This window comes from Squalius cephalus, assembly GCF_949319135.1.
Source record: "Squalius cephalus genome assembly, chromosome: 10".
Lineage (NCBI taxonomy): Eukaryota > Metazoa > Chordata > Actinopteri > Cypriniformes > Leuciscidae > Squalius > Squalius cephalus.
Genome location: NC_137131.1, coordinates 4,172,002 through 4,194,273, shown reverse-complemented (window position 1 = coordinate 4,194,273; position 22,272 = coordinate 4,172,002). Strand labels below are relative to the sequence as shown.

The 22,272-nt window shown below is 37.1% G+C and overlaps 2 protein-coding genes across 3 annotated transcripts in view; both read right to left on the bottom strand.

The window, feature by feature from the left end:
• gnai2b (guanine nucleotide binding protein (G protein), alpha inhibiting activity polypeptide 2b) overlaps positions 1-13,338 on the bottom strand; it is a 44,028-nt gene extending 30,690 nt beyond the window's left edge. Inside the window, exons 1-3 of the mRNA XM_079883120.1 lie at positions 13,313-13,338; positions 13,094-13,127; positions 12,015-12,207 (exon numbers count right to left, since the gene is read on the bottom strand). Coding sequence (XP_079739246.1) covers positions 12,015-12,132 — 118 coding nt within the window. The 5' untranslated portion in view covers positions 12,133-12,207; positions 13,094-13,127; positions 13,313-13,338. The remainder of the gene's footprint in view (positions 1-12,014; positions 12,208-13,093; positions 13,128-13,312) is intronic.
• A 385-nt stretch (positions 13,339-13,723) lies between these two features.
• Positions 13,724-22,272, bottom strand: part of slc38a3b (solute carrier family 38 member 3b) — a 26,045-nt gene continuing 17,496 nt past the window's right edge. The window contains exons 10-17 of one of the 2 annotated variants that reach the window (XM_079883779.1): positions 22,095-22,153; positions 20,997-21,170; positions 20,330-20,409; positions 20,137-20,237; positions 19,458-19,582; positions 18,182-18,326; positions 17,276-17,379; positions 13,724-16,285 (exon numbers count right to left, since the gene is read on the bottom strand). In XM_079883779.1, the coding sequence (XP_079739905.1) occupies positions 16,181-16,285; positions 17,276-17,379; positions 18,182-18,326; positions 19,458-19,582; positions 20,137-20,237; positions 20,330-20,409; positions 20,997-21,170; positions 22,095-22,153 (893 nt within the window). In that variant the 3' untranslated portion in view covers positions 13,724-16,180. The remainder of the gene's footprint in view (positions 16,286-17,275; positions 17,380-18,181; positions 18,327-19,457; positions 19,583-20,136; positions 20,238-20,329; positions 20,410-20,996; positions 21,171-22,094; positions 22,154-22,272) is intronic. The other variant, XM_079883778.1, reaches the window with a different exon arrangement.

The window sequence follows — 22,272 nt, the reverse complement described above, 5'->3', positions numbered from 1 at the left end:
ATCGCAACAGCCCTAATCCCCAGTGGAAAATTGGGAAGGTGGCTCTAGCTAGGCTAAAGTAAGGAAGCATGGAATGCCACGTAGAATGGATTGGGGTGGTGGAAGTGTAGGGAGGAAACGCAGTATTTTTCCTGAGGCGGGGAACTAGTCTACACTCACCCACGGCAGTCTGCCCGTCTCTCTCTCTCTCTCATACTCAGATTAAAGAGCATTTCTGTCTTTATGAAGCAGCTACTGGCCACATGTGCTGAACAGCTGCCCCCATAAACACCGGATTCAGCTGCTTTTCATTTGCTTATTCTCCCATTAAACCACCTTACATCATCTCCTCTGGCAAAAAAAAAGTAGCAGGTCTGCAGCAATGGGGATTTTGATGCAACATAGTGGTATTGTAAAAACCAAGGTGTGAAATAATGGTGGTGGGCAGAAGAACGTGTGAATACCTGTAGAGAGACATGCCATAACATGAATGAGCAAGATTCCTAAAAAGAGCACAGAAAAATTCTGTGGCACAAACATATTATGAATTCTTTCATTGAATCCAAAACAGAACAATACAACGATAGGTAGACAGATAGACATATAGATAGACCGACAGACAGAACGATTGACAGAATGATAGGTGGAATGATAGACAGAATGATAGGTGGAATGATAGACAGAATGATAGAATGATAGATAGACAGAACGATAGGCAGAAAGATAAATGTGATATGCGATAACTCATTAAATGTGATATTTGATATGCGATATGATAATGCTTAGTGTGTAAAATAAAATTATATTTAAAATATATTTAAAATGATATAACCTCCATACATGTTTCACATTCTTTTTGTCAGAAGAAAGCATCCCTACAACTTCTGAAAGTGAACAGCAGTGTTTTACAGTAGCATAAGTGTAATTTTAAAATTATCTAAATTATCAAATGTAAAAATAAAACATTGCTTAGTCTTCACTGTATGAATGAAATACATACTGATTCTTATTAAAGCTACAAAAGTTATTCACATTCAGACAAGAGCAGTGAGTGACTTTCTCTTGTCTTGTCTTTTGTTCATGACCCCAGTTATTGCAAGCCGTAGCGATATGCATATTGTGATATGTACATTCGCTATATTTAAAAAAATTGTATACATATTGCGCAGCCCTAATATATAGATAGAAATGAAAGTAAATATTGTCTGCAATAATTACTAATTGATTACAATTCAATGTCTCATCTTCCATCTTTTAATTAAAATATATAAATAATTGCAGTTATTGGCATCAGCCATTCTATTATCTATATCAGCATCTGCCATTGAAAAACCTTTAAAAACCTTACACAAAACTCTTGTACTGCTCAAACCTAACATCCAAATATAATGCTATAACCTCACCAGATAGCGCCTAAATATTCATCCATAAAATTTTAACACTTCTATTCTGATGCACTAACACTCTTACGAGCACAGAATATAATGAATTGCGTGTTTATACTGTATTGTAAGATATGGCTGAATTAGTGGATGTACACATTGATGTCTGGCCTGTACTGAACTCATATCGAGGAAAAACACTACAATCTGCTACAGACAGAAACGTGTCTCCATAGCGACTCGGACACAAGCTAACAGCCTGTGTTCTGAGGAACCTCTGTGTGATTGTGAAAGCTAAATGATCACAAATGAGCAGCGAACACGCACACACCCCAACATGCTACAAATCCATTGTCTCTGTAACAATTTGTGCCCGACTTGTATAATAAATCTTTAAAATAACTACAATCATTTTTGTGTGAATATCGCCAACTGTGGTATAGTGGGCTTTCAGCTTGGGATGACACTAAAATAATTCATTAAGATTACAATTACAGCTGCAACAATTAGCTAATAGTGCAGTAATCCAATATAGTTGAGCAATCACAGACATGCATGCTTTGTGTACCATTTATTTAACATTTAATGAGAAATAAAAGAGCAACAAAGTAATTCAGAAACATAAAGAATAAGCATAAATACTATATTATTACTGTTTGAGCTAGGATTAAAATAAACTAGTGGTCTTCCATTGTATTTGGATCATGTTAACAACTAAAGCCACGGACCACACCTCACCACACTATATTTACATAGCTACGTTTACACCATGGTAAAAAGTAACTATATTGATTCTGTGGGTTTTTTTTATGAAAAACAGTAGCCTAAAAGACATTTAGTATAATGCAAATGCACAAAAAGCAGCTATAGTTTAATAACAGAAAATACTGTAATATTATCTACTCCTTTAATACATTTAATGTCTACATTTATAACAATAATGCCATTTGAGATGAATTTCCCATATTTCTGCCACATTTCTACTAGAGTAAATCCTTGGCAAATGTTGGTGATTTGTGGATTGAAAAAGCTCAAAGTTTCAGAGTCAGTGTTGCTGAGAATGTCAGGACGGTTTCATCTGGCTTTAAACTAGATTATATCATGAGGCATTTGATTTGTAGCTTGTATGGAAGAACTCTGCACTGATCTCAAATGTTTTTCACTGGATCTCACTGCGCTGTTTAGTTGTCGCATGATGAAATGGCAGCGCTTATCGGTTATTGGCACCAGTGCAACTGTCTGCAATGCACAGCATTTGTGCATAGTGCATAAACATTATATATTGAACATTTATCAAACTTTACAAAGGAACACCCAGTCCTATGTTCAAGTATTCGCTCTGATATTTCTCAACACGGTGCTTTCTAAGTTAAAATCAGCCATTTGCAATAGTGAAATACAAAACAAACAAAACACCAGTCGTGGATCAGTTGGGTCAACCAGGTCTGATTAGAGCAGAGGGATCCAAGCAGATTTGCAGATTTGTCCTGATCCACTGATAATGATGGAAATCAAAAGAAGTCTAAATCTCAAACAGACTTCTAGAATTGGATGCACACTGCTCTATTTAATTGAAGTACTAAATCTTCTTTAGGCACCCTGCAAAAAGACAAGTCAGAAGAGTTGCAGATAGCATTTGTTTGTAAACCGTAATTTCGTCTATAGAGATCAGGCCAACACAACACACAGTGGCTCAATGCAGCAGGACAATAAAACACATTCTACTGTGAACTTTTTCACTCATGCCAAGGGGAAAACAACGTAAAAAACCTTTCTTTGACTTGCTAGTTTGCTACTGGCAAATCGCTTCAATTTGGTAATTAATACAAAATAACTTTTGTGTGCCAAAACATGAGGTTACGTCACATCAAATCATGTTCAGCTCTAGTTGCTCAGTGCTTACTGTGGCGTTTCTTACTGGCCAGAGTCAAAGAAACTCAAAGTTTCATATTCTCCAATTCTGGTAAAAATAAATAAAAAACACAGCTTAGTATCCACCACTAAAAATGTAAAACGTGAGGGGGGGTCAATTCCATCTGACACATAAGCCTCTATGACCCGTCCTATGTTTGTTCGAAGTAATTATTCGTTTTTTTCTGTCCACATCAAATGATCTCATTGTAAGCAGCAGGACACTTGTTTCAAGATAAAGAACGAAACCAAAACATGACATGAAATGAAAGACAGAAACGAGAGAACATTGCGTGATGAGAATGGGAAATGTACAGCGCAAAATGTACAGGGGAAATTGGCTGGGATTTACAGAGAAATGCACTCAGAATGCGCAATGAAATCAGTCTTATCACAAATCACATGTAGATGGAGTTATAGACTGCAGTTTGACCAGGGATCTGCTTAAAGAATACAAAAATATTATCTCCGAAAAGGATTACACCATTATTATTGGTGCTCAATTATTAATACGCCTAATATATAAATACATTTTTCTGTCTTTCCAGCCAATTATATTGTAGAGTTAAATTATAGTGTTCAATAATATAAGACTGTTCAAACTGCCAAATGCTAAGGAGAGGATTGAGTAATGGTGCAAAATAGACTTGAACTCACACTGCCAGCATGACCAAGTGTCAAAGCCTGCGCTCAGTAACAACTCAAGCTGCAGTTTACTTTCAAAAACAGTTTTAAATTTCATCTACTGATTTTTCAGATGGCAAACTATTGTGTTATACACTTATTGCATGTCCGTAGTGTCCTCTCCAAGAAAAGAATGCTCTTGAGATGCTGAGAAGGGCGTCCATAATGACAGCATTCACTACCGTGATCAATTATACCAATTTAGGGCATTGGCGTCTAAAGAGTCTTCGTCCTCAGCGTTTCCAGGGTCTTTGATCTCCAGTGCGGCTCTACGCTGCCACCCGTCAAGTGCCCTAATCAGAGCCTGAGCCCAATTTACATCTCTGAGCAGTGCTTCAAAAAGAGGAGAGCTTCACAAAGAGCACTCCTACAGAGCCATGTTCAAACCCTCCACCGGAGGGCTGACGGCATTGTGTCAGATGGGTTTCGCAGTTCCCTTCATTCCGTCTGGCAAGACGAGAAGTCAGCAAATGAAGATACACCAACGCCAATTATGGTCAAGAATTACTGAAGAAAAACGCACTGAGAGACTTTGTCAAATGGACTGCTGCTTTACAAGGAAATTTAAAGGAAAATTTGGTGTAATTTGGCTGGTTAAATAAACTGCAAAGACTACTATTACAAGTTAAGGGACTTTCACACTGAACACGATAATTCGGTGCCAATGTTCGACGCGATGGAGCTCTTGAATCTGAACAATAGATCTCTATGGAGCTTCAATCAATCAAATCATTTTTTTTCTGCTTCTGTTTATGTTTGCTGGGTAATGTTTAAATGTGAATAAAAGCCTAAATTAAATCTATTCAACATATAAAACGACCGAGTCTCTTCAGAAAATTTGGACTAAAACGCTCAATTCATACAGATTAGTTTTACGATCTCTTTACGAATTTCTAGAAGCGTCAAAGTGGTAGTTGCATAGCTGTCAATGGAGGGACAGAAAGCTCTGATTTCATCAAAAAGGACTTCATTTGTGTTCCAAAGATGAACGAAAGTCTTACAGGTTTGGAACAACATGAGGATAAGTAATTGATAACAGAATTTCCATTTTTGGGTGAACTATCCCTTTAAGACACAGTCTTAAACACCCTAACACTTTTCAGCAAGAATGCATTAAATTAATTGAAAGTGACTGTATCCTTAAAGAAAAAACACACGAATTTCACATGTGCAAAAACATGTGGTCACATGTAGACCACATACTTTCACATACTGTGAAATCAATGTGATCACACGTGAAATGTGTGACAAGTGAATTATGTTACAAAAGATTTCTATTTCAAATCAATGCTGTTCTTTTGAACTTTCTATTCATTAAAGGGGTGGTATAATGCCCTTTTCACAAGAGGTAAAATATGTGTCTGATGTCCCCAGAGTGTATGTGTGAAGTTTTAGCTAAAGATAATTTTTTTTATACCATGTAAAGTTGTCACTTATTGAGGGTAAGTAAAAACGCTCTGTTTTTGTGTCTGTCCCTTTAAATGCAAATGAGCTGCTGCTCCCAGCACAGAGGGCGGAGCTACAACAGCTCTTGTGTTAGCAGAACCTCACACAGACATGCACTTTTTTAAAATATTACTCTTTTTACATTACTTTTGGTCAAATAAATTTAGCCTGGGTGAGCATAAGAAAATTCTTTCAAAATCATTAAAAAAAATCTGACCAACCCCAACATCTTGAACGGACGGTAGTACATATACGCCAAGTAAATCTTCTTTGTGTTAAGATGGATTTTTTGATTTCTTCTCTTCACTCGATTTTACATGCTCTCAACTTCACAGATTATAATAAGGGCTACAGGAGGTTACGTCTATTTTCTGAGCTTTGCAGTGATGAAAATGGACTGACAATGAGTGTGAGAGAAACTGGCAAACCAGCTGATGTATTCAGCCTTTAATGACAGAAACAGCACAGCAGGTCGCTGGTAAATGGCTGCAAGCATTTTAGCCCCAATAGGCTGAGATCAATAAATGCACAACATCCCAAATAACACACACGACAACAAAGGAACAACTATTGTAGAGCTGCCCTAAACAACTAAACAAGAGAAAACATCTTCTGTGACTGATCTCAGCACACATCAAAGACAACATGAAAACTAAATTGACCCATATTGCACATTTGTCAGTCCTGAAACATATTTTCTGTTGACGTAACAGGTGTGATGTCAATGGTGCCAATGGCCACTGTGTCTTGTGACCCATCAATGCATCAAGTTTTAATATGTGCATATACAAATTAGATTTGTGGCAATGATTTTCAGTAAATATCAACTTAAGCATTGCTCTGTTCATCTCACAAAGCTATCGTATGGCTTCCGAGTCATATCAATTATTTTTTCATAAAACATTAAGCAAACAAAAAGCACAACATAGCCATAAAACTCTAGGTTTCTTCAAGTTTAAAAGGACCACTTGCAACACCAACTTTTGGTATATTTCAGAGCATGCTGAGACTTGAAGATCTGACATCATTCTATGAAAGAACAGGAGACACTTTCAAGTTGAGCAAGGTTGACGTAAGACCTTTGAGACGAGCTGAAATAGGAAACCTATAAAGCCAGACGTCTGTTTTCAAATGTGCACAAATCACAGAGGGGGTTTTTGGAGGACACAGTCTCATTCTGAAGTCAAGTGTGTGTGTGTGAATGTTGAGGATGTAAGTGTGTGCAGGAAGCTGTCACCTATTCTGCGAGGAGTCACCTTGGTGAGCTGTTTTTGCACTCTATCTGAAGGTAAGAGGAGAAGCTGCCGTTTTATCACTGTCTGGGGCTGTCGCTGTTTGCTTGACATCTCCTGACAGGAATATCCGACTCTGACCTCTGCTCTTTCCTACCCCTCAGAACATCATGAGCCAGAGTTACACAGACACAACACAATGACTCAGAACACTCAAATGTAAGATAAGATAAATCACTGAAGCCACTTGCCTTCTAGGTTTTTAACAACAGATACACCAGCTTTTATCCCAAAACACTCACCTCTCAGTGTGCTTTCAAGCTTTATGTGAAATTCCAATGATGATCTATACAACTAAACAACAGCTTATCTGACCACATCAGACTTTACTGCAATGTACATTTGATTTTAATCAGCACAATGGCTGTTTGGTTGAAATATTAGTTCCTCTGATTATACACTGTCGTTCAAAAGTTGTACCAAGTACCAAGCTGCATTTATTGAATCAAAAATACAGCAAAAACAGTAATATTGTATAACATTATTAATTTAATGTATTTAATATCATTTAAAATAACTTGTAGTCTTCAGTGTCACATGATCCTTCAGAAATCATTCTAATATGCTGATTTGATGTTGAAAACAGTTGTGCTGCTTCATATTTTTGTGGAAAACATAATTTTTTTTAATTCACTGATGAATAGAAAGTTTTAAAAAATTACAATTTTCTAAGATTATAAACATCTTTGATCAATTTAATGTGACCTTCCTAAATAAAAGTATACTAATTTATTTTTTATTTAAATAATTTAAAAAGGTAGAGTAGATTTTTTCAAATGAATAGGAATACAATGTTTTTTTTTAACCATTATTCCAACCCAACAGCCACTGAGATATGATTTTGATAAAAATATTAACACATAATTCTAGCTATATTTCCCAGCCCTTGTCTGCTGTTATAAAAGATGTGCTGCTAAAACCTTCCAAATTCCACTTCCTCAGGGATTTCAAAGTAATTTACACATAGAAATGTCTCAAAAAAGGACCTGCATAAATAAAAGAGTCCAGAATATCCCCTTCAAAACGAGTGTCTACAACAGTAGCTTCCAGCACATGAACCCTCCTGATAGTCACTTGCCCCCATTCTGTGGCACAATTCCATTAGTTATGTGATGTAACTGCCGCCGCTGGCCATTCTCCTTTCAAAAAAGCTAAACCCAAAGAAAGTGCTCGTCATTCTTGTCCTCAAAGCTTTTGTCTTTTGGAATTTCCTTGAGGTTTTGCCAACCTAGTACACCTGAAATGTTCAGGCGTGATGAGGAAAGAGTTTAAAGAAGCTCGGTTTACATAAACACAAGACCACAAAGTACTTTCTGCTTGGAGTCTGTGTCATGACCTTGACTTCACAATTGTTTGCGGATTCAACACTTGCAGTCCATGTCGTGGGAGGATTCTGGAGGGTTAAAAAAAAAAACCTGACTCAACAAGGATATTCCTGGCATCCACATGGCAGCCAACTTTTTTAATTAAACCCAACTGATAAGAGTCTGGAGTATCCATGACCACCAGACATGTGTCATAATGGTGAGTTGCTCATAAACAGCAGAGACATGAAGAGGAGGCAAGGTCAATAATTCTGACCAGCGTGGTTTCAAACATGTGACGCATACTGAGTAAGGAGTGAAAGAGGCTATTAGGAAAAATGATTATGAAAAACCTGTCTGAACCACAGTTCTGTTACATAAACCTGGTGAGATTCCCAGCAAGACAACATTTGTAGGCGTCATATATCATAGGTGTGGTTCTCAATTTGTAGACGACAGATTACACTGCTTGTAAAACGCTTCATTCTGGAAAAACTGAGAAAATGTTCAATATCCATTGCAGATAAAGCAATCCCACAATGCACAGCAATATTCTTATACTTAAACATATACTCAGTCAGCTTCTAATGATTTAATTTGATTCAAATTACACTGAAGTAATGAAGTCTAAAAAATCAGTCATCATAAACAATTATCTGTCTTTCAAACCAGATTGAATTAGAAGAACATTGCTATATTGACCAGTACATTGAGTGCCTTCAATGCATGATTGTATTCTGATTACGGTCAATTTCCTGGCAACATATAAAGTAAAAGCATGTAAACGTAAATGCATTTGAGTGCATCATCATATTTAGATAATTGTTTTTCTCCATTTCTACATTGCTAGTGCTGGAGTTGTTTTCATACTAATGTGAAATGTTTAAACCGACTACCTGTACAACCCAAGACAGATGATGGATTTGAGTCGGTAAACAATGGAAAGTAACCAAGCCAGCATCATTTTCACATCCCGAATGTTTCAAACTGATGATGTCGATGTACGTTTAGCAATATTGCGAAAACGCTGAATAAGGCAGAATATGGTGCTGACGAGAAATTGCACTGTGTTTACAGGATTTAACAGCATGAGATTATTACTGTGGTCATCTATCATTTTCAGACCTGACCGTATGAAGTCATTAGTGGGAGCTCAGTAAACACTGGTGTGTGGAAATCCCTATTTACACTGTACTAGTCAGGGCTTGAGTGTCTCATTTCTGATTTAACACTGTGAGCCTGAGACTTAAATAATGTAGCATATGTGCTTTCTAGATTGCTTTTCTTTTTTACATAGAGATATTTTTAAAGTTGAACATCATGTTATGAGTAACCTAGGGGGAATCAGTGTCAAGCTAAATTCATCCAATTTTTTGATTACATCTAAAGTCTGTCTCCCCTATTCCCCAGGCATGTTCTCCCTGTATTCTCACTCCTGCTTGCTCTCTCCGTAGGGTAAAGCGTATTGAGGAGAGCGCTGCTGTCACACCTGTCCCCACGCTGTCAGCATCAGAGCACACATGCTGCGCCACTAACAGGATATGACATACAGGACACAAACGCTCCAGCTCAGGGTGGCGTGGCGGCACTGAAGTGTGAGGAATGGATAGAGACTCCATGCAGAATTAGGCCACAGTTTAAGCAGCTACACTAACTTTAAGAGATTAACAGTCTCATAATCTGTTTTAATGACAAAATCTGATACTTCCAAACTTAAACGAAATGTTTACGGATAGGTCATAAATTCAGGCTCAATGAGAACAACGTTAACCAGACCACATGTGATTTTACACATGGTAAATATTCTGATATATCAGGCAGGCTAATGAATCAGACAATATTTGGTCATTTTGAGATATCTTGGCCTCCCCTTGTTCCCCTGCAAAAACAGACAAAACAGTAGAGCTGTGCGATTCATCGTAAAAAGATTGCGATCTCGATTCAAACACCCACAATCTCATTCCTAAATTACCACGATTCGGCTGTCTATTAAACCTTTGACTAGTCCGATCACAGCAAATATTCAAATCCGCATTCACGCTGTCGCTGAGTATGAAACCGCTTCACAGTCAATTCAACAACACAGTATCATTATTTCCGTGTTACAAATGTTCAAATTATATCAGAAGTACTGGGATAAAAGTTTATAGTTTGGATATAAACACTATGGTAGCGATCGAAATAGAGCAAATCCCTTTTAGAAAGTAAATTGACGCTTCAAATATAAAGAATGTATCAATTACATTGTTAGGCCACTAGGTGGCGACAAGTGACTGTTAAAAAAATGTATGTCATTCATTGAATCATTCATTCAAGAGATTTGTTCAAAAAATGCTGATTCATCCAGTAAATGAAACAAATGACTACAATGAAAACTTCATAAAACAATTTTGAAAGTTGTGAAAATTACATGATCTAGTACCTTTATACAGTGCTTGTAAGTCAGCCTGTGTTAAATCTAACCTAAGGCAAAAAACCCACTGCGATTACGAACATCACTCATACTGCAGCATATCTAATGGACTGTAAAGTCTGTTTTTGTACTAATGATTTTGTTGATCCAGGTATTTTACCAGAACATCCACTGACTTTTAAACAGGTGTGTATCAACATACATTAACTACAGAATCGTACAGTACCCCCCCATCCAAAACCCCCCACCCCAAAGTAATTTTCAGAATCCAACACACTTTCATTTACCACCAATGGACCTGACAGAATAAAAATGGATTGGTTACGGGAGAACTCAGCTGTAATGAAGTATAATTGAATGGTGAAGTCTTTTGTTTAGAGCTGTACTTATCTGATTCTCACAGCAGGGTTACTCGACAAGTGCACTACCTGCAGGCTCTTGTTTATTCCTAACCTGGTCGTCTTGCTAAAAGTCAAACAGCATTGTATCTTGGATGCCTGTTTACTTCATTTAATGCCAAGCTTTTGATACAAAAAGAGCTGAGATTATTTATGACAAGGCCTAAATACATGAGCATAAGGGACAATGCAGCATCCATGGAAACCACATAATTAAACATTGATAAGTGTTTTTTTTCCAGTGAAGAGGTGAGTATAGCTAATGGACGTATAGTAGAAGAGTTACATAATGCATTATTGCAGGTGGTTATATTGGAGAACATCTGCAATTGACCCGAATAAGCTAAACGATACTAAATGGAACAACCGTATAAAAACATCACTGATAATGATGATATAACTATGACAATATGCAGCATCCTGATCACTTATGCACTCTGCAAATGTATATTTAATGTCACATAACAGTGTTGATGAAGCAATGAGATAATGGCGGGCTGGTTTTTCATGCACCCCCATACAAAATCATGCCTAAAAATGTGTCATGAGCATGGTACAGATGGTAATTTCATGGTAATTTTATATAATTTACGCAACAAAAATGCCATAATACGTTTGGAAGTACCTTGCTTGGAGAATGTTCTACACCATAGTATCATCAATACACCATGGCACTTTCATACCATACTCCTACCATAGTATATCCAAAACACCATGGTACTCTAATGTGCTTCGATGATTACCTCGGAATGTATGTGCATGTGCGCACATGTCTTATCACTGATCATATAAAAATGCCTAGAAAACACGGTAGTATTTAAATCTTATATGGAAAGCAAAAGTGTTTTAAGGTATGCTATGGTATTTTCGCGGTACATGTCCACAAACATTACATTTCTTACTGCTTGATTTTTTTTATTTATTTTTTTTGTATATAATATTGTGCTTTTAAGTCTCAAATGAAAGACAGCAGCAGTGCGTTATACGGATGCTGGTGTGTTTTCATCTATCACCAATCGAATCGCACATCATATCCTCAACCTCAATATCAAACTAAATATATTTATCTCCTCCAAACGAGCAGCAAAGTACTGGCATGTTGTTTTTATGGACGCATGTGACAAATAGCACTGGAAAACGAAATCTTTCGCGGGAGCCTTCTGAACACACACACGCACACACACACACGACGTGCCATGACTTACCGAGCAGGAGCAGTTTCACCTCCCTCGCCGCCTTCTCTCCATCCTCCCGCAGGTTTTTGTCGATAATCTTTGATCTCTCGGCGGCCGCCTTGTCTTCAGCGCTCACCGTGCAGCCCATGATCGAACCGTGCGCGCGTCAAACTTCAGAGAACGGGTCAGATCAGCTCGGTCCGTTCCGCTCAAGAACTGTAAACTATAAAGACGCCGCGTGGATTGACAGATGTGATATAAAGGTGCAAAGTGTCACAATGTAAAAGGTTTGATTCCGAAAATGCCCGTCCTGTGAGCCTCCATCAATCAGGAGGGTTAGAATATGTTTAAACGAGATTAAAAAGTTGCTTTAGCTTTCCGCCAAATCAATCAATCAATCTTCCTTTAGCGCCTCCTTTCAGATCAAAGAGCAGCCGCGGCGTCGGCGCTTTCATCTACCGCTCACAGTTCTCGAAATCAAAATCATGAGTCAGGTGCCTTTCTTTACACGCGAAAATAATATACAACTCCTGAGAAATTCTGCCGCCAAACAGCTCTGGTATTTTTTCCCCGTTATTATTTAAAATTCAAACGTTCTGCATATGGAACTTCTAAATATTTAAAAATTCAAATTCAGAACGTTGCAGTGTTCGGCGCGGCGCTCCACTCGCGCTGATTTCTTCTGAGGAATAAACAGAGCGTAAGAATGTGAAAAAGCCCAAGCGTTGCAGCAGCACCCACCCACTGATGAACAACTGCCCGTGAATTGTGGGAAATGCAGTAGTTTTCTGCTGCTGATTCCGAACAATCAACAGCGAATCGGTTTGCTCATATGGTTCAATGAACTAGTTAAAAATGATTCATTGATTCTTTGAAATGATCACTCAACAAACATGATTAATTATTAACACACTGACGTTTAAACAAGAAACATTTAACTGAAAAGACACAAAAATCTAGTTAGTGAAATCAATTCAGTCTTAACTGTTGGTTTACAAAAAGATATAATTTAATAAGAATCATATCTATGTAATACTCTTTTAATAATTGAAAAATATTACTTTCATAACACAAATAAATATAACAAGTAACCTGGGTACTATACTTACTAGCATAGGCCTTGATTTGCCACTTTGTTTACAACTGCACCACATGGAATAAAGAAGCATTACTTAAATGTAAATATATTTTTTTATATTAAAATCTTTTATATTTTCACTACCTCTGTAAGGTTGTAAGGAAATGGCCTAAACTTGAATCAATTCTGTGGCATTTTAATCAGTAAATTTAAACACAGGTTCAATTTATTTCTCTAACTTGTCACTCACCTCACGGTTCTCTCCAAAGACTGAGTGATAAACAAGCGCTGTGCGAATCAGTTCGAATGAAACATTCAAAAAGAACCGACTCAGAAGAACGACTCGTTCGCGAAGTGGACATGATTGAAAGCACGTTTGTGCCACGGAGAAACCCATTCAAATATTCAACAATAAGCGCACCATGTTATGCAGATAAATAGTAGTCAAGAATAATACGATACATGTAATATGCACTTAATGCAAGTTTAGGTTATTATATCTGACATTTGTCATTTGGATCTGCAAACATCGCCATCAAGTGTTAGAAAAACTAATCACAGTACAAGCTAGTCAAGTCAATTTATAATCTAGTTTTGATATTGACCCATAAGAAAGTCATAATGTTATTTTTGGCAGGGTAGTAAATACAAAACTCACATACAGGTTTAAAAACAGCTTTTTTTATTGTCAATTGGTTCTGCTATTTACACTATACATACAAGCTAAATATGCATCACAAAAGCGGTTCACGTTTATATACAATATATACGAATGAACTAAACAATCTATCGTATGAACCCAACTGTATTGATTAAATAAGTGTAGTATGCTTTGAAAAACAATCTGTGGTTTTGTGTTTTCCAGATGATCTGTACCAGATTAAATAGAACAAATATTAGCAATACTTTGTTTGAAGAAAAGGTATATAAACTGAGCAGCACTGAGACAAAAACATTTACAGAATTTCAGTCATTATCATTTTTGCATTACATGCCATATGAATCACAATATTCACCCTTGAATTTATCTTCAATCTAATGCTACTTTGGTTGAAGCAAATATAATATACCAAGCAAAGCTATAACTTAACTAAAAGAGTATTTCAAATAGAGTTAAGTATAATAATAAAATTACAAATCTTATTATTAATAAAATAGTAAAATATAACAATAAAATTCATTGTAACCAGGATAAAAAAGTATCTAACCAGCACCTATATGGTGATCAGTGGCAAAATAAAAAAGTAGGTAGTATCTAAAGGGTATTTAAGGTAGCTGGTTGTAATCTGAGGCACTTTTTCTTTAGGCTATTAAGATTTATAAAACTTCTTAAAATGATCAGATTAAGGAAAATAAAGCAAGAGTTGCATAACAAACATCATTGCCATGTTAAATAGTGACAACTGGGGACCACTGTCATTGTACTTCAATCTCCAGCATAAAGTTCAGTTTGTTTTTTGACGACAGTGCAAACTGAACAACCATGTCAGCGTCAATGCCATGTCAATTCATATGAAGTCTGTTTCTCATCTAATTATTTCTGTCGTTAATGTGGTTCTATAAAAGACATACTCACATCTGTTGCAGAATAACTCATGTTTGCCACTATCTGCCACTACCAACCCAGCTAGTCGTCAGACGGCACATTATATTAGCACAACTTACTGTACACCAGGATTGCACAGCACAGTATTTTGGCAGAATCTGAACACATTACAGTTTTGAAAGCATCGCATGAACCACCGAGTCAGAGCGAGAGATGTCAAACACAGAATAATCATACGGCTTCCTTCAAACTAACAAAAAATGCCGATCTCTTTCACGTTTCTACATTTCAGCTGGTTCATCATCTACTGCCAATACTGAAAGCAGGGTCCATAAATACTCAGATTACAAGAAAATGGACTGTAAAACAAGTTAAACACAGATGTGAAAAAATAAAACATTTACAACCCTTTTCGTGTGAGATATTTCTTCCAAAGCAGCTTCCAAACTAAATCACTTAAACTTCACTGCAGTGAAATGCTTAATATGATCGTTTGAATTCTAATACAGGGGAGATTATGTCTGTTTCAAGTAAAATATAGTTTTGTCTATGTATATAGTCTAAGTCCTTATCTAGCGTTTGCGTAAATGGCCTCGAGTATGCCATTAAGATCTTCAACGCAATTCACACAAAAGCGGTTATTGTACACGTCAATACTAGAACACACTAATACTCATCCAGTGAACTGCAAAATATATTCAGTACATTTAAATAAATACATTTCTCACTGTTCAAATCTCCATGTGATCAAGGCAAGCCTTGCATTCTATGGCTACTGTGCATACTTTAGGAAAACAGAAAATATACTTTATGATAGTTTGATTATGGAAATCCTTTGCTTTGGCACACTGAAATCGTGCGGTATCTGAAATAGGTGGTGATGTGACTCGTTGATTGTCCAAAGCCCGCTGGAGAGTAAACCATCTACCGACCCATCTTTACTAAAACTAGCTGGCTCCAACACTTCTACAATCGCCTTGTTCTATGGGCAAAGTAATACACAGATTACATATGTAAAAATCGGATATATAGGTCACTACTGTACAATGCATTTGCTGTCACTTCAAAGAAATCTGCGATTATGTGTTTCTACAGTACAGTCGTGTCAAGTATAAGGGATCGGGATTGATAAAACAGAGCGTGAGAGTCAATAAAAATTATGACAAGCAATTTGAGCCATAACAGCATATTTCATATTCCTAAGTGAGGATGTACTAAACCTTGAATAAATAATTGAAATGGTCAGCATGTTTGACCTTTACAGGTTTTAAAACATATATAACATCAGTCTGAATTTATCAAAAGTGTTTAAAAATGAAGTCATTTCCGCCATTGTCTGATGGCAGGTTATCGGTGAAAAATGGGATATTGTTTTGGGTCCCCCACACAGTTGTTTTGGGTCCCCCTTCCTACAGTGGGACGGTGTATTCTCTGCATCATAACAGGCAGAAAAATACAGATAAAAATAAATCAGATCATCTTCCAGTATGTTACATCACTAACTATACGTACGCCACGCACTCTCATCCATACAAAGCCATTTACAAACACACATTCATCAGAGTTTATCTCCTAGTGGCCACCCAGAGCACTGCTGTTGCCTGATGTCCAATCAATGATGATGAAGCTCAAGCTCATTATCATAAACAACACGCCCAGTCCAGCAAAACAGGCAGCCTGAGAAAAGGAGAAAAACATTCAGTCATTAACCAAATATAAACTGAACTTGTAAACTGATTTGAAATGAATCAGTTGAACAAGTTTTTAAGAAAGAGTATTTTAGAAATGTTCCAAAAAAGTACAGCAACATCTGTATTATCTCCTATTTCCAGTAGGAGAGAGATAAATGCTATGTAATGTGATGATATAGAGTCGAAGAAAACAATTCAGCTGGGCCGTATCAGAAGCTATGTTTTCATCCACCTATTTTTATGCAATTTTTGGGATGTCGCATAAAAACACACTGGATGGAAATGCCAAAATGCGCATAAATTCTAAAAATGCGCTTAAAAAAAAACCTATGTGCTCAATTGCAGCTGATTATGAAATTAATGGAATACGTTCATACTCTATGATGGAAACACAATCCCTTGATGTGCAACAACAACAAAAAACGCAGATTTTGCCTCAACAGAGGATGTGATTGGATAACTGGACTAACCAGTGGCCAATCTCGTCGCACAGCACCTCAAATGTTGGTAATGCCTGAGCCAAAGTCTGTCATCAGAATGATTTGGTATAATGACCTCCCAGAAGTGTCTCACGCAATTGCGTCCACAAACACCAGACATCCGAGCACAAAATAACATGACAGCGTTTGTTGCGTTTCATCTGCGCGATCTAAGGCACAAATCATTGTGGCTTCCCCGATTGCAGCAACTTCCATTATTGTTAAAGATATTTCATTCCCCATGAAGTGATAATTTTGTTCTCTTGAACGCATGGGATGGAAACGGTGCTTAATCGCAAATGTTTTAGGCAATATTCCAATTTTGCGCACAAGTTAAACATGCAGCTTTGGATGGAAACATAGCTAGAGTCTAACTGGTATAAAGTGGCATAAACCTTGGATAAGTGTGATGCAAACACCTGGTGATGCATGAACAGTTTTCGAAATGTTTTCCTCTCTCCTACTGGGTAGTCATAAATCATACAAGCATAACTTACAAAGATTTTGGGGGTAGAACGCATCGGCTCCTTATCCTTCGGAACAATACGGATGTAGAAGACAGCAGGAAAGATGAAGATAAGGCATGGAGCGGATGTTGCACCTGGAGAAGGAAGAAGAGGACAAATGTAGATTAGCTAATCAGCTGAATCCAATTAAATCTGACACTGATGACAATTAAACATGATGACAATTAGAATTCCAGCGACGTTGTCTTTGCTGATGAAAATGAGAATAGAAAAGTGAAATAAGTACCCTATGTTGGACAAACATCATTTGAGTCATTTTTTGAGCATCATAAGACTCATTAGTTAATATCAAAGAATATCTGAAAGGAAAAATCTTTCAAATTACTCACATTTATACCTTGGATAAACTTGAGTGTGACATTTTCAAAGGACGTAACGTAAAACATATTAGACGATAATAAAAGATTATGCCTAAACATAGTTTTTTTAGCCTTTCAATGAGATTATTTTGCGCCATCAAACATTTTTAGAATGAAAAAATATACCACATTTAGAAACCTGGACAAAAAAAGAGTTTCCTATCATTGATCTGTTTTGTTTTCCTCTTCATTACGATCAAATGGAACCTTGACACTCACCTTTCCAGTAATATGAGATAAACAAAACAAAAATATTGATTTAACAGCACAACATTATCCGTTCAAACAAGCAACAGAGACATTTGAAGCTGCACTCAAGGCCAGAGACAGCGGCCCGCCAGTGTCAGTGTCCCTTAATCACACTGAGAAAGCAAGACAAACAAGCGAGTCTCTGCTTTGGCATTCCCGACACATGTTTGAACACAGAATTGTTTCCCTCTATTTCCAGGTTCTCAGAGAGCACTTTTGACCGGTCTGGATTTTGGGCTCTTGAGCCAGCGAGGATTGAAGGACTCACCAATGATGCCAAAGATGCCCAGGATGTTTGGGGCAAAGATGACAAGCATGTTGATGAAAGTCAGGAGAATGACGGCTATGGCGACGTGTCGGATCCAGTTGAAGGTCTTATTAGGAAACACCATCTCTTGAATGGCTCTCCGTACCTTTGAGAAGAAGAAGCAGATCATTTTTATTTCATTTTTAATGACTTTAAGCAACATTTGATCACCTGTACACCTCAATTCTGTACAGCAAGCTGAATCTCTCTATGCTTTCCAATATGCCTCTTTAGAGTGGGCAGCATGAGTCATTTTATATAACAATAACGGTATATGTCACTATATAGTTATTTTTGCTGCATTATTCAACCCGAAATGGTCCATATATTACATCAGTGGTTCTCAGCATTCTTGACTACTTCCTTTATTTACAGAAAATAGGTGTGGCAATATATTAAAATAAATAAAATAAAATAATTGAATTCCATAATTCCAGTAGTTTCAAGCCATTTGTGATTATCAAGGGTTTTTTTTCACAAATGGCTGTTTCTCAGCAATTTTTACCTGATCAAATATTTTAGAGCTTGACATAACTAGAATAACTAGTGATTTCCATGACTTTTTAAGATTTTAGTAATTTGCATGACTTTTCAAAATTCCTTTTAAAATTCCCTCATATACCCAGGTTTTCCAAGATGGAACCCCATGGTTCTTAAATAAAAATGACAAGTGGGAACAAGTTAAATTAAGAAATATAATGTCTGTTTGTATCTTGATTTTTAGCTGCTTTTTCTTAAAACTTATTTTGTCTCATTTTAAAGCCTTTTGCAGCAGCCATTGAAGTGTGCTGAGGCCCCCTCGTGGGTCCTGACCCCTGACCCCCCTGTTTGAGAACCACTGTATTACATTTTATGCATTTGGCAGAAGCTTTTATCCAAAGCGATAGACATCTACATTTTATCAGTACTTGCTTTCCCTGGGAATCGAACCCATGACCTTGGCATTGCTAGCACCATGCTCTACTGTTTGAGCTACAGGAATGCATAACCTTGCAGTATTGATTTTGATAATCAAGTGAATGAAAGGCTTCACAACCGAAAGGAAGTTCTTGGTTGTATGGGCATTAGTGGCACATCGCAAAGGGTCAAAATGAACTTTGCTCTTGTTTTAAGAAGTGCCCACCTGCATTACAGTTTACAGAGCAGGCTAGGGTTTTTGCTTTTCACACTTTGGATATATTGTGGTAAAAACGGTATTGCACAATCTCTATATAAGATATGAACATGTGAAACTCACTGGGAACAGAACGATGGGCACGGTCAGGGTGACGGCGGTGAGCACAGCCAAACGCACACAGAGGATGAGGGTGTCGTAGGGGTCGATCCTGCTGTAGGTGTGCAGAAGCTCGGGCTCAACGTTAGCTGCGGAAAAATAAAGGAATTTGTCAACTTAGTTTGCAGGTTTTACATGCCGAGCGAGCGGTACATTCTGATTTGAATATTTCAGAGCGATCTCGTCTGAATATTCAAACATTGAGATAATAATCATGTTTATTTTACACAGCACCTTAAAAGCAAGCTTCTCAAGGCTCTTACACAACAACAGGGGAAACGATTAAACAAAGAAAGTATGCATAATCAGACGATAAAATCTAGTAAAATCTATTCTAAAAAAACAGTGAAATCTGCAAACAAACAGGACATGTTTTTGCATTCAAAAACAGCAATATGGAGCTAAATGATTTTTGATAGCATTTATTTTTACAGCCGCTGTCTTTGTTGTTTTAGGGTCTGACTCATTAAGGAGTCGTTAAGGACTCATTAAGTTGCACTGCCTAACAAAAGCTTGACTGTTTTTAATTTAACATGCAACACATGATGCATTCATAAAATTCAGTGCAAACATGGATCAAATACAAGAACTGCCAGGTAAGCAAAGCACTAGTAATGGGCAAATGTAAAAGTGTTAAACTTACTGTAAAATGTTAGGTACCCAAAGAGAGCAGCTAGGAAGTACATAGTGTACATGATGAGGATGGAAATGTTGGAAACGTGCTGCATCTTCTTCTGAGTTGGGCTGCAGGGAGAAACGTTTGAGATATATTTTCAATCTATTTGCACAAAACACAGAATACAGTTACAAGTGCTGCTTTAATGCAGTCGACTTACTTGCGAAGCTCTGTGTAGATGGGCAGGACCTCAGGGTGGCAGACGAAAGCAAAGGCCAGAATGGGGATGGTGTATGCAGTCTGTTGAACAGACCGTGTTGTTTTAGTGCATTCTGATACGCCTTTGCTATGTTTCACCCGTTTCACATGAAAATGAATAAAAATGCCCCCAAAATTCAAGATATGGTGTGAAAAACATCCTTGTATTTTGTAACAGGATATAGTTAAGCAATACCATACGAGCAAGCTTGCATTTGATATTGATATTTTACTACAGTTCAATCGACAAGAAATTAATATTAGTTGAAGGACATTTTACCCTGAGAATATAGTTTTTTTGCTCTATTTCGCCAACAAAAATAGTTCCAAACAAATCCACAGTAGAGCAATTGAGCATCTACAGAGCAACACATTGGCGTTTCGTTATTGAATGAATCTGTGTTTTTTGAACTAATTGGTCTAATGAATGATTCAATGACTCACTCATAAACACAGTCTCTGCGTCTGAAATCGAATACTTCCCAACTATTTAGTATGTTAAAAACAGTATACTAAAAGAGTAGTATGCCCTAAGGTAAAAAGTCCCTGGACGACCTACTACTTCCACCGAGATTCTGAAGTGTGTATTCTATGGACACTTTACTATCCTGTATTGAAATATACAATACCTGTGAGTTCACAGTGAACATCTGCGGGCTGCAATGGGAGTCATCCTCCATCACATGTCCGTTATGGTAGCTGTGGGCGTGGTTAACGGTTACGTTTGAATGTGCGTGAGCCAGCGTGCTATTGGCCGAGAACTCCTCGAACGGGCACAGGATCTGGAACTTCTTATACATGACCTAAAAATAAAGAAAGGGACAGAGGATGGAGTTGACACATGTTCTCTGTTTTGTTTGGACTATTAAAGTCTGTTTCCTCGGTTAGTTTTGTAGTTCTTTTTATGATTGGTCCCTCGTGATGGTCTTCCCAGTTGTACCTTGTTCTTATTATTCTTTAAAGTTTATCTCCTTCATCTCTGAGTTCACCTCAACATTATAGAAGTGAAAATGGAAAATACATTTAGGCATTTTGGCTATTTTGTGTATGCGAGTACTCAACTTTAATTCATCCGAGTACCTGCGTATGTGTGTATTACTCTAATTGCGTCAAATCAAACGGACTACAAAAATGACAACAAAATAAATAAAAATAAGGAATTTCGATATTGTGATCAATGTTTTGAAGTTGAAAAAAGCCATGCAATTATTGTGTTACATGATTGACAGATTGTCATTAGGCCCGTCCCTAACAGCTATGTCTTGTTGGCTAAAATTTCATTAAAATTTGATTAATATTCGAACACCCCTTGACAAACATTATACTTGTGAAACATTATAGAACATATTTATCCCGAGAGAATGTAACCAATTGCAACCAATTAAAAGCCTCAGTCATCTTCTTCTGAAGTCAGTCTGAGTCAGTATTTCATTAATCAGCATTGCTTTGTACATATGATATAATATTCCTTCCTCTAAAATACCTCTGGGAAAAGTGTGTGGGCGAAGTGTTATGTGAATCTGTGAATCAACACGCTCTGAAATATGTTTATAAGATAGAGGGACAGGATGGTAGTGAGTTTTTGGTCTAATTTTTTTTGGTAAAAATTGATTTATGAATGTCATAATACCTTTTTTTTCTTTGGAATAACATGCATTGATGAATAAGACAGGGTGAATTTTGTTTTCATATTGACTCTAATAATAACAATGATGGCAAATACTTACTGCACTAAGGAAGAAGACCATGCAGCTGAGTGAAAAACCACTGGAATAACCAAGGTAACCTGCAAATAGAAATATAGTGAAGCGCGTCAACATGCGTCACAGTGCTATTGTCAATCGACATGCCGCTTTACATGCATTCAAGCCTGAATCCCTGCAACTATAAATGCATGTGCTAAGA